A 13,769-nucleotide genomic window follows, 5' to 3' on the forward strand; every position below is an offset into this window, starting at 1 on the left:
CTCTGAAATAATTTTCCTTTGATGAAAATATTTTTCCTGCCCTCTGCCTCCCCCTGTATTTTTTCCTTACAGATTTTGCTTTTCCTGTGTCGCACATGGACACGGCAGTCTGTGCAGAAGTCTATGGGCTTTGCTTTGCAATCATCTAGGGACAAGGTCTGGCATCAACAGGAAACTTCTAGGAACCCTCTGAGAAACTTCTTGCAGACACTACAGTCTCAATATCTCTGTATTCCAGGGTTCAGTAGAAATTGAGACACCATCTGTCCCAAATTGTGATCTCTGCTACCAAGAGGAAGGTTCCTCCTCCACCTAAAGGCTTAAAAATATGAAAGAGATTCACCACCCTCAAAGTTGAAGATGAGCCATATGTACTTTCAAGTAAAGTATCTGGGTCCCTTACATCCAAACCTGACCCTAAACCAGGCAAGACCACCAGAAAGAAGTGGCAAGATATAGTAATGGGCGGCTCCTTCCTGTGGAAAACAGAGGACCTGTTCCATCTGTTACACATCCATCTGCAGACCTGACCTACCACCTAGGGAAGGTGGCTACTTGCTGGGGACCTCAATTCAGGATGATGTGGAGAGGACGCCAAGGCTTGTCTGACACTCTGACTATCACTCCCTGCTGTTCTTCCACATGGGCACTGATGATCAAAAGAGAGTATCAAAAGTGTCTGCAAGCTCTGGGGGCAATAGTCGGGGACATGGGGGCCCAGGTGGTGGTGTCTTTACTCCTGCCAGTAAGGGGAAAGGCTGGGAGGAGGAGGCAGCTAATACACGTCCACAACGAATTGTGGGGCTGGTCTTGGTTAGAGGGTTTTGATTTCTACAATTATGGAATGCTCCTTGTGGATCAATATCTGCTGGGGCGAGATGGAATCCTTCTCACTGAGTGAGGCAAAGTTATCTTTGCCAGCAGAATGGCTGACCTGGTAAAGAGGCACTTCAAATTAGGAATGAAAGAGGAGAGTTACCACAAGCCCTGTGAGAGAGTGATGGGCAGGGAAGGTTGATAAACAAAGGACTTGGAATGATGTGACTGAAAAGGGATCACAAAAACAACAAAACAAGGCTTAAGCAGGTCACTTCCAACAGCTAAGCAAGGATGTGCCTACAAGGCACCATTATGGAGAAATCTTTCCAATCCTTTTAGGGAAGTCAGCATGTGGGGTGCCTCTCTGAAGTGCCCATACACTAATGCAAGCAGCATGGAAAATAAACATGGTAACTTTGATTCAGTGACCAGTTGTGGGATTACCATTTTATGGGGCTCACAGACGAGGTCAAATAGATCCTGTCACTTGAGTGCTGCAGTGGAGCGATACAGCCTGCTTAGGAAGGAGGGAAGGAAGATGAGGAGGTGGAGTTGCTGTTTATGAGGCAGAACAGCCTGACTACAAGGAGTTCTTCCTAGGGATAGAAAATGAGCCAACTGAGATCTTATGGGCAAACAATTACTGAGCACACCAATGCAGGTGATACTGTAGTGGGTCAATAATCTTTGAATAATCATGGTGACTTGGAGAAGTGAATGAAGACTGGAGGAAAGGAAATGTGAGAAAACTACAGGCTGGCCAACCTCACATCAATCCCTGTGAAGGTGATGGAACATATTTTCTACCTAGAATTCATTGATGCTTTTGATATTGTTCTTGCTTTTGATAAGATTCTCCTAGAGGAGTTAATAAAGTATGGGCTGGAAAAGTGGGCAGTGAGATGAATGGCCTGAATGGCTGGGGCAGAGGGTGGTGATCGGTGGCATGAGGTTTAGCTGGAGGCCAGAAGGTACCCCAAGGGTCAGTACACTTGAACTTCGTGTTCAATATCATCATTAATTATCTGGACAATGGGGCAAAGTGTACCCCCAGCAAGGTTGCTGATGACATGTAACTGGGATGAGTGACTGATACACAATAGGGTCATGCTGCCATCCGGAAGGACCTCAATAGGTTGGAGAAATGCGCTGACAGGAACCTCATGAAATTCAACAAGGGGAAGCACGAAGTTTTGGGCTGCAGAGGAACAACATGCACCAATATATGCTGGGGACTGCCCAGCTGGAAAGTAGCTTGGTGGAAAAGGACCTAGTAGACGCCAAGTTTAAGATGAGCCAGCAATGGGTCCTTGTGGCAAATAAGGCTAATGGCATCCTGGGCTGCATAAAGGAGTGTTGTCATAGTAGGTCAAGGGAGGTGATCCTTCCCCTCTACTCAGCGCATACATGGAGTGCCAGGTCCAGTTCTCAGTTTCTCAATACAAGACACATGAAGACACTGGAGAGAGTCCAGTGAAGGGCTATGAAGGTGATTAAGACGCTGAAGCATCACTCCTATGAGGAGAGGTTGAGAGATTTGGGACTGTTGAACATGAAGAAAAGAAATCTTGATAGGGAATCTCATTAATGTGTACTAATATCTGAAGGGAGGATTAAAGAGAATGGAGCCAGGCTTCTTTAAGTGGTGCCCACCGGCAGGATCAGAGTCAACGGACATAAACTGAAACCTAAGAAATACCATGTGAATGTCAGGAAACACTTTGTAACCATGAGGATCACCTGGCAACTGATCACTCATGGCAACTGACACCAGTTGCCCAGAGAAGTTGTGCAGTCTTCATCTGTGAAGGTACTAAAAGTCTGCCTGGACACAGCCACTTCTAATTACTTATTATTCACAATTTTTACCTAAATATTACTCCTTATTCTGTAGCTGAATGTGCACAGACCATTTCCCAGAAAGAAGGACAAATGAAAGGCTAAGGTTCCATCTCCAATTTGTCCCCATTTCCTATATCATAATCCTAGGATCTTCCTATAATCTCAGGGCCTCTAAATATTTACCAGGACTCAGAAGAATCATGCTGGATCCAGCACTTCAGTAGTGTTCAAAACCTCTAGAAATCCCACCAATAACTTTTCCCTGTTTTGTTTTCATCATATTGTCATATTTTTTGCAAACAACAAAAGAAATTTACCATGGCAATACTCTTTCCTAGCAGAAATACCTAGATCCACTTCATGCCCCACTCCCTCCTCTCAGATGTGAAACTACCTCTCAATGCCCTCCCCCAAAAATAGTCCTTTACACTCCCACCATGCAAAATCTTTACTCTTCACTTTGAGTGATGTCCAGTAAGTCTCCATTAAATTTAAGTTCCCACTTTTCCAAAGGACTTTAGAACTGCAGTGGAAGTTATAACCCTAGAGCTTGAGTCACTCTGAAAATGAAAAATTAGCTTTGGACAGATGAGCTGATTCACAACACAGTGAAATGACTGCTAAGATCAATTGCAGCAGAGAAGGCCGAAACTTGGGAGAGGGGCAGAGGACCGCCCCTTTCATCAGCGGTCTGCAATTATAGGGAAGTAAATAAAACATGAAACTGCACTGGAAGCCAAACTATATGCAGATCAATCTGTCTGTTCCAGACAAATAAAAAAAGACTGGCCGGCTGTTAACAGCTTACGTTCTTATTTCTCTGGGAGACTGCCAGACTGAGCCATAGGCTGCAGCGTGGTCCACACCACTGTTTCATTCAAGATCCCCTCTATAACACTGTAGCACAGATAATCAGAGGATGAATAGTACTGTACTAATAAGAGTACAGATGCATGTTTTGGGCATGATTGAGAATACATGAAAAAATCTTAGAATAGTGTTAATCCTCATCTTGGACCCTTTCTTCTTTTCCTGTAGAGAAAATTATTAACATGAAAAGATGGCAGAATTGAGACTATGTGACACTATGTATGTTCTCCTACATTTCTAGCTTTAAAGTCCAAGAGGGATGATATGATGTTTTTTCTTAAAGCCTTTTCTTAGGAAAATGTATCTCTAGCTCTACAAAGGTTCCACTTTCCTCACAGGGCACAAAAGGTTTTGAAACCTGCTGAAACTCAATTCTGAACCATCACAAAACCATCTACAAGCAAGAGTGAATGTAGAGAAAAGATGGTATAAATCTGAGTTGGATACAACTAGAATAATACAGAAACAATCACATTTCTTAAGAAACTATTAGGTTGCTTTTATTAAAAAAAAATCAAATAAATAAATGTATCTATGAACAGACAATAGTACTGAAGAGAACACACAAAACCACTTAAAAATTATTCTCATAACCCGAGATAATTCTAGCTTTAATCATTCATAGTGAAAGTGATAGGAAATAGGCATATTTTTTAAATTGAACTCAAGTAACGGCCCTAGTCCTGGACATGGTAACTCCAAGCAGTTTAACAGCTGATTTATCTTCTTGACCCCAGTACTGGCAGATTATCTTTCACAAAGAACAGATTGTGTTAAATTTGCATGCTCTTCTGGGAAGGTTCATCATTCCAAAGGACATTCTGTGACTTTTCCAGGATTTTGTTTTAATCTCTTAGCAATCAAGACCCTGGATTTTGAGAAATTGTTTCAGAGATGGATATTTCATGAAATAAGCTTATTATCTTCTGATTTAGGCAATATCACATTTTTCCTACTATTCGGCTACATCATGTGCACTTTTAAATTTTATCACTTTACCATTGATTTTAATTTGAAAATATCCTGTAATTGCCTGATGAATGGAAGATAATTAGAGACCAAATCAAAATTATTGTGTGAGGGAGGATGGTTGCATCTGAAATCACTGTTTTGAATCACATTTCATCCTTGTATTACCCTTTTCTAAAAAAACAAGCACCGAAGAATAGAAAAACTCCAAACAGAAACAGGACAATGCTGCAGTATAAGCAATAAAATTTCAATGTGCAATGTTAACATCTGTTACAATTAGCATTGCCTTGAAACATTTTTTTGATATAATCTAAATAGGATTTTTTTTTCTTTAAATACGTCTTGGTTTCAGATAAAGTGAAGATTTTTGCATCAGATCCATTAGGAAACTCTTAACCATGTGGAATTCTCAGTCATGAGGTATTAGACATATAGAAGGTACTGATCATTCCACTGTTTTATCTTGTGTTGCAAATACCAACCTATCACACGTGCACAGTGTAAGGTTTAAACATGAAAGAATGGTGTGCAGTTCTCTAAAAAACTCTTCAGTTTGGTTTGGTTTTGTTCAAGGCATGGAATTTGACAAGGACTAATCAATTCATGTGAACCCTGGGAACTCTTAGGGTGATAGTGGAGTGTGAATCTTCAGTGCCAGATGACATAATCATACAATACTACCGCATAGCTCTAATTCTCGGCCAGGTGAATTTCTTCTTTTCTTCTTTCATTTTTGGAAGCTAAAAAAATTTAAGAAATGTATTGAGAAACAGACTAAAAAGTGAAAAATATTGGATAAAATACTACTGCCATAAAGAAAAAAATTTCCTTAGCACGAATGATGTTTGTGCAAAACGCCAAAAACACACTTATACACGACCTTCAGAAAATTCCAGCAAGTGACCATTTGCCTAAATAGCTTCTTTTAAGATTCTGAAATTTCTTACTTAAAGAAATATCTTGGTTATTTCCATTTGAAATTACTGCAGTGATTCTTCTTTAAACCACCTACAAGCACCATCAAAGATATAGTTTTCCTTTTATTAGTAGAAGTCACTTTCAGAGACTGCTTTTCTGTGAAGATCTTAATGGGTCAACGTGAATTATAGGAAAGCATAGTTATAAGACAGAACAGGGCAATTCATTCTTCTTTGCAAGCTCAAGAAAACTTGAATTAAATTGTTCCTAAGACCTTGCTATAGAAATTAGCCAAGAACTGGGAATAGGGCAATATGAAGGAAGACCTCAGGTACATGACCCTTTAAAAAAATGTATAAATTAGGAAGTGATAGTTTTAAAAAGTTTTATAGTTAAACAATTACATGTATGCCTCAGTTTCTGTGCTGTCATTTGCTTCTTTCCATGCCTTTTCCCACATTTTCCCTCTACTGCCTTCTGTGTCTCTCTTACCTTCTACCTTTTTACTGTTCAAAGTTGAAGGCATGGCACTCCTTCTAGGATGAAATCACTGTGTACTATTCAGAGCTCCAAGATTTAACACTGCTGTTATCGGTCAAATTTGAGGCTTCCAAGGTCATTCGTGGACAAAAAGTAACATTATTCTGCTGCCTTAAAACATCTCAGCAACTGTGATGGAGAGCAAAAATCTCTGCTCTTCTTTTCTTTTCTCAGAAGTCAAGCCTAAGATGTCAAGAAGCATAATCACACATAGAAGTCTACATGATGTATACAAAGAGTCATTAAAAAATGGTGTCTCAAGCTTGTTTTCTGCCTGAAATTTGAAAGGTCAACAGATATTTATTTTCCCTGCTTAATCCCTCTCAGCCCCTCAATAACTCTCTCACTGCCTCTGCTTATTCACTGAATTCTCATCATAACTGACCACTAGCTCAGATCCAAATTTGCAGACTCCACAGTGAGAGAGTAAGGCTACAATAAATAAACTTCTAGATTAACAGTACTTCTACCCTACTTTCTCTAGAGCAACAGACTCTGTTGAGAAGACTTATTTGCTAGCTGCTTTTCTTTGGAATAATTTTCTTTTTCCCAGTATTACATTTTCTGGGATAAGACTTGGAACTGAGATGCTCAATTCCTTTAAGTTAGATAAAACCAACCCTGATAACATGCTGATTTTTGCAGATGATATCAGTGTACAAAATGCAACACAATCTAAAGAAATCCTGAGTGTTAATCATGCCAGAAAAAGTGCTATTTTGTCCACTTAAAAGGTTTGTTTCTCTTTAGTTTCTGTCACCAACGTATTTTTAGGTTATTGAACTCAATGAAGTCTGTGACAGAGTGACAAGAGAGAATATTTTATCTTTTATTTTTCATATTGTTAATCTCTTTCATTAGCTTGCTGCACACTTCTCATTTCTTGTCTTTTTGAAATCCCACCTACACTGAAAAAATTACATTAGAAGTTCTCAATATTTCCAAGAAGAAGTAGAGAAAGCACATAAAGAGACAATTAACAAGAAGTAGAGAAAAACAGAGAGTCACTTGAGACGAACAGAATTTAACTTATTTTAAAAACAATCCCAGACAAGATATTCAGTGGGAGGGAAACATATATTTTAAAAAAATCTAGAAATATCATGAATATGATACCAAACATCAAGTTAAAATGCAGTTTCACTGAATTTTAACATGAGAGGATAGCAAAAAGAAGCAACTGAAGCCAGTCTAGGGGAAGTGTCCTATCACAAAACAAGGAAGACAGAATCCCTCTTAGTGTACCAGTGCAATCAAGTGGCAACTTTCATTTTGAAACATACTATGAACAAAAAAAAGTGTATAAATAAAATGAACAATATGCAGGAAACAACAGAAAAGTGCTGAAGTAAGGTAAACTAGAATTACTGATTAGCATATATAGCATTATCTGAAACCCAATACACCACACATATACAGTATACATTTTTCTGTTTAGCAGTCATATTCTGAAGCCTGTACATCTTCTACAATACTGGTGGCTCCCATCAGTTTTGACTTATTAATAGTTAAGTATAACTTCATTCTCATGACTCTCCCCATTGAATTATGAAAAACAGCAAACAACAGATCACAGGAATATTGCTTGGTTTGCCTAATTCAAAATACAGTCTCAAATAGGTAGTGCCAAACAGCACGAAAATTGGAGGCACCAGTCACTGCATAATCTCTAATCAGCTGAAACTTCACCTGGGAATTGGAAACAGGACATAGTCAGGACTTTTCCGAGAACTGTATGTGCAACAGTGTTATGGTTTAGGAACGTTATTCTCCAATTTAATGCTTCCAGTGAAACCATGTGCCACTCACTCACACTCTCCCGCCCCCTCCTCTGCAGTGGGCTGGAGAGGAGAATCAGAGGCACTGAAGGTAAAGATCACAAGTTGAAATAAGAACAATTTACTGCAAACAGCAATGAGATAAGAAAATGAACAGTAATAGCAACAATACTAATGACAGAGGGTACAAGAAAGAGGTGAATGATTCACATGGAAACAAAAATGCTTGGCCATTCCCTCCACCACACTACATCAACCTCGAAAAGACTCTCTTTCCCTGGCCCTTGGCAATGAGGTGAGGTGGTATAGAATAACCTATGCATCCCACCCATGCCCCCTCCTGGCTACTGCAAAAATCAACCCTGTCTTGGCTGGAACCAGGACAAACAGCTACAACTCTCCAGGGTTGATAAATATTAAAGTTAGCCTTGCCTTGAGCAGCAGCTTGGACGAGAGACCTCTCAAGATCTCTTCCAGCCTCAATTACCCTACAGTTTATATACAGCAAACACTTTTAAGCTGAAAATCCTGAAAATATTTTGTAACCTCATTTATAAATCTTTGCCCCAGAATTAACTTTTGAAACACAATCTTCTCCCAGAGGATGAGAACAGGGCAGCAATCCATAAAATCTAGGACACAGAAGCACAATAGGTATGAACCTGTCCTACTTAGGTAACAGAACTGATGAAGTGTGTATATTATCCTTATACCAAGTCAACTTACACAATTTAAAAATTAATCCAACGGAAGGGATATTCTCATTGTACAAACAGACCTGAAGAACTCACAAAGAATGCTAACAGTGAGCTGAGCTATTGGCAGTCATAGAATTCAGGTCACTTGAAAAGTCATAATCCTTGAGATTCAAGTAATGCCAAGAAAGGGAGTCTCGAGCCACACTAACAGTATGAGATGTGTAGATGTTGCCCATGTGCTTTAAGAACTGAAACATTAGCATAAACTTCTCCATTCTCTCTACCTATCCTTTATTTCCCTATGCAATCTGGAGAATAAGAAAGATGTAACAATTTTTAAAAAAGAAAGAGAAGATTTATCACCAAGTAAAATGAAATGGATGACAATGCAAAGTCTCAGCAGAGAGGGTTACCAAAGGAAACAACTGAAATAGAAGTAATAAATCCTCCGTGATTTTGGCCTTCAGAGATATATTGGAGTAAGACTGATAATCTAAGCAATTGAGACAACTGTCTCATTACAAGGCAACGTAAACCAAAAAGCTTTATGACTTTGAGGAGCGGCTAACTTGCAGAGAAATCAGATGAGCTGAAGTTATTCAGGAGATAAGACAGTGATCCAGCTAAGGAAAAATATGGTCAGCACCCCCAAAAAAATTAAGTTAGATGGCAGTTGAAGAGATGCAATCAGAGTTCCTGTTGACTAAACTACTTGAGTATGAAGTCCCTGCACAATAAGAATAAGAAAGAAGCATCTATTCCTGTATGTGCTTAGGTGGAAGGATCACTGGAGGAAATTTAGATAGATATCCAAATTGTTCTAGATTAAAAAAAAAAGAGATCTGTCAAACTGATACAGTCTTTCTGGGACATGGAAAAATGAGAGAGAGAACTGCTCTGTCTTGCTGCTAAGATTAAAACCTCCCAAGTTACTACACAGGCTTTTCTAAAGATTCCATTAATTTATTTCTACTTATTTTATTTCGAATGAGAGTAACAGAGATGACATTCAGTTACTTCTGATTTAGTGCTTTGTAATGCATTTTCAGTATACATAAGACCAATCACATCCTAAACTCAGGGACATTTTACAACAAAGAGAGAAGTTTTAGATGCTTTTCAACTATTTTGTCACTTTCAAAAAAAATGTTAGAAGTGTAGTTTTGCCTGATATTTCTTTAGAGGGAAAATTACGTTTTCAGTGGATGTATAGACTTATACCCGCACCAGGAGGCCACAAATAGGCCTTGATGGTCCTTCCTCTGGGAATTCCACCCACACCTTTTAGTCTTGTGTTTTCAGTTTCTGCCACAGACCTGTGCAGCAGCCACTACACCTGATCCTGACCTGTGGAATGATTTCTCAGCTTGGCCTTGGACCTGCCTCAATGCTATGGACTTACTTGCCTGATGGTCTGAATGCTTGGCTGATACTGGCCTCGATCCCTGGGTCTGCCTTTCTCCCTTGCAGTGGGACTGGGCTCTGCCCAGACACCGCATGCTCTCCTGCTCTGTTGCTGGTGGCTCCCATCCCTCACTGATCCCAGACAACAAACTAATTATTTCCTTCACTTCTTCCTGTGCTTTCACTGCCTGCATGAGGAAGGGAGAAACTTTGCATTGAGCTGAAAAAGGAAGGATTGAGCTCTAATCATTTTGAAGATCCAGGACTCAACATGCTCTATAATAATCAGAATTCAAGGAAGCTTTACCTGAAAGCTTTAATGAATCACACTAAATTGAGTTTGTAGTCTGACTTAGAAGGTTGTTTATTACCTTTCAAGAGAAATGGAAAGGCTTTGAATGCAAGTGCAGCACTCTTGCAAACCTTTGAAAGTTGCAGTTTTAACACTTCTTAAGTGACCCTGACACACATGAAGTCCATCCCTCTGTCCCAAAGGAAGACCAAGAATCGCTGCATTGTGTTTGTTTAGTCTTATCCTAAAAAGCCCTACAAGAGAAAGATTAAAAAACCTACCCTGTCTATTCCACTATTTTACACTTCTAATTGTTCTCATTAAACTTGTTTACAGATGACTGAACTTTTTTATAGGTGTCTCTGGTCTGCTTCCTTCTTGAAGACGATACTAGATCTGATGTTCCAACTTACATCTAATGAACGCTAAGTAGCACTGAAGTTTACTCAGTGTGTCGTGTCAATATTGCATTACATTGGTGTGGTGAAATGGGAGCTGTTTGTTTCTTTTTTATTTTTTACAAGTGGTCAGGCACTATGAACTTCTTGACCCTTACTCAGTTTGTGGTTATTTGTAGTGTCTCCCATATCTTTCTCTGGAGATCTGTTGCCTAGATAGTAATTTTTTTCACTTAAGTATTATTTATAACTTTTATCAATGGGCTGGTTTTGGCTGGGGTAGAGTTAATTTTCTTCACAGTAGCTTGTATGGGGCTATGTTTTGGATTTGTGCTGAGCATGGGGTTGATAATATAATATAATATATATAATATATAATATATATAATATGTAATATATAGATAATATAATATATATATTGTATAATATAATATAATATTTTTGTTGTAACTGGGCAGTGCTTACACAGAGCCAAAGCCTTTTCTGCTTTTTGTAGTGCCAAGCTGTCAAGAGAGTTGAGGGTACATGGGAGGTTGGCAGGAGACACAGCTGGGTCAGGTGACCCAAACTGACCAAAGGGATGTTTCATACCATATGACATCATGCTCAGTATATAAAGTAGGGGGGAGAAGGAGGACGTGGAGGACTGTTGAAGTGATGGTGTTTGTCTTCCCAAGTAACCATTAACACATAATGGGGCCCTGCTCTTCTGGGGGTGGCTGAACATCTGCCTGCCCATGGGAAGCAGTGAAATTAATTCCTTGTTTTGCTTTGCTTGTGCACACGGCTTTTGCTTTCCCTATTAAACTGTCTTTATATCAATCCATGAGTTTTCCAGCTTTTACCCTTCAGATTCTCTCCCCAGTCCTGCTGGTGGGGGAGTGAGTGAGTGAGTGGTTGTGTCGGGTTTGGCTGCTGGCTGGGGTTAAATCAATATAATTCTGAAACCTAATCCTGTCCTCTGCAAAGTACTTTCAGCTTTTCCCAAGTAGGTATCAACTGCAATTTAATAAACATTTTCTCTATCCCACTGTCCAGAGAAAACCTTATCTCTTTCTGGAGAAAACTACTTGACAGAATCTCATCCTTCTTGTTTGACAGTAAACCACTGATAACTACTCACTGAAATTATAATTCCAAGACAGAGAAGGGTAAAGCATACAATACTTTTTGGTGACTTTTAGCTTCAGCATTTGTTTTAAAAACAAATATTTTACTGACTTGATGTCAATTAACTTTGGTGGCAGCAATATTTGTTAGAGACTAGACTGCTCTTACAGTTATCTTCACCAAGATCAAGTTTCCCTACTTTTCTTTAGGAGCACTTTTAACATTTTTGTAAGTAATAAAACACCACACTTATCACTATCACACCTCTTTGAGAGCTGTTATCTTGTCATAGAGGGAAATCAGATTGCTTTACAAGATTTATTCTGGACAAATCCATTTTTGTCATTGTTTAGCATCTTTTTATCTTCTGTGTAATTCCAAACAGATTATCTGCTTGAGTGTCTTTCTAGGAATTAAATTTAACCTGACTGGCCTATAATTCCCTGGGCCCTTTTGTGTTTTTGGGAAAGACAGACACAAATGTTTCTTCCCTCCCTCTACAATTCATTTACTTTTTATCCTTTAATTCTTGAAGCTCATAAGGGAAGAGTCTAAGATTTCTTAAGTATTCCATAGTGAATTAATTGTGTGAGACAATTTGAAAATATTTGACTCATCTAAGCAGACTCTAACCTGTTCTTATCCCTCTTCACTAGTTTTAATTAGGCTGGTCTTCAGAACACAGTCAGCCTTTTTAAAATGAATGCTGAGGAAGATAAAAAAAACGAACAACCAAACAACAAGGTATACCTCTATTAGTTTTTGCCTCTCTGTCAGTTAATGGGCTGACTCTTTCCCTTGTCTTTTTGTTATTAATTACTTATAGGGTGTTTACTTTTACTCTATTGTTAAAACCATGCTTAAGTCACTTGGTCAATACTTTACCACCATTACATTGACCAAAATGATGGTCAGGGTGAAACTCAGATTTTAGGAGTGCATGGTATGTGATCACAATAGTTCTGTGGGCCTCAGTCATTTCTGTCTCAGTAAGCTCCCCCAATATTTTCAGCCATAGACTTACCAGATTTTGTTTGTCATAGTTCAGATTGATGCTTAGAAGAAATCAGAGCACAAAAGGAGCACAAAAAAATTTGATTTATTCTCTCTTTTATGTGAGCTAATGTCAGGATACCAGCCTCCTTCAAAAACATACATTTTTGCAAGTCAAAGAACATAAAGGGACTCTGCACTTGGGTGCAATGGTCTTGGGTGTAAAAAAACAGACATGCAAAGGTGTGGGTAGTTTTTTACTACAGACAATCAAATAAACCCCAGAAGGGAATTAAGCTTATTCAATACAGAAAAGGTGACCTACTAAGAGAAAGCCAAACAAGACTGATATAGTGGGTCTGTTTCTTTTTATTTAATTGCTATTAATAGAGGAACCGACTCTTTAGAAATCTGATATTAGTAGCTCTCTGTGTGTAAGAGAAATTATGCAAATCTTACCTCAGAAAACCTTGGTAAATCCTGGGTTAAAGTTCCTACTCTCTTCCAGTGATAGTATTTGAGTAACTTCAAAATTGCTGGATTCACTGCATTATCAGATGGCACTGTCCGGAAGAAATAAGGATATTTTTTCTTATCAGCCAACTCTGGGGTTGTTGCTGCAAATGAAAGCTGGAAAAAAATCAAACAAAAAAAAAGTCAACACAAGTTCAGCTAGCAGTCAGAAAAAAAACCCTTTGCTTTTCTGGGTGCAACAAGGCACAATCCGTGCACTGCTGTCATGTAGAGAAGTTTCATCATCATATAGCTTGGATGTCCTACAGCACCATTTACTTTTAAAGAGATTTTTTAACTTTAGCTCTATAATCCACTGTCTACAAAATTAAACTAGGGAATTGTAAAAGTCAGTAGTGTAAAATCCTTTGTTTGAGATCATGCATCTTACACATTGCACAGATCAAGAAGGCCTAAGGGATTAAATCACCATGATGAATTCCCCACCAACTGCTCTTCATATAAGTTGAGAATAGCTCCAAGAGGATATCACATTCTCAAAGTCTTATCTATCTTTAAATTACTGGTTGAACTTCTAGTAGCACTTCTTCCTATCTTCAGGTAATAAAACAGCTCCAGGTAGCAGAAAAAGAGAAAATAATTATGTTAGCCAAGGCTGCAA

At 38.8% G+C, this 13,769-nt stretch overlaps 1 protein-coding gene across 2 annotated transcripts in view; it reads right to left on the reverse strand.

The window, feature by feature from the left end:
• The window catches only part of GABBR2 (gamma-aminobutyric acid type B receptor subunit 2), a 477,952-nt gene that overhangs the window by 274,395 nt on the left and 189,788 nt on the right, over positions 1 to 13,769 (reverse strand). For both annotated transcript variants that reach the window (XM_064659239.1, XM_064659230.1), the window contains exon 3: positions 13,094 to 13,264. In XM_064659239.1, coding sequence (XP_064515309.1) covers positions 13,094 to 13,264 — 171 coding nt within the window. The remainder of the gene's footprint in view (positions 1 to 13,093; positions 13,265 to 13,769) is intronic.

This window comes from Pseudopipra pipra, chromosome 1 (assembly GCF_036250125.1).
Source record: "Pseudopipra pipra isolate bDixPip1 chromosome 1, bDixPip1.hap1, whole genome shotgun sequence".
NCBI classification, from domain to species: Eukaryota; Metazoa; Chordata; class Aves; order Passeriformes; family Pipridae; genus Pseudopipra; species Pseudopipra pipra.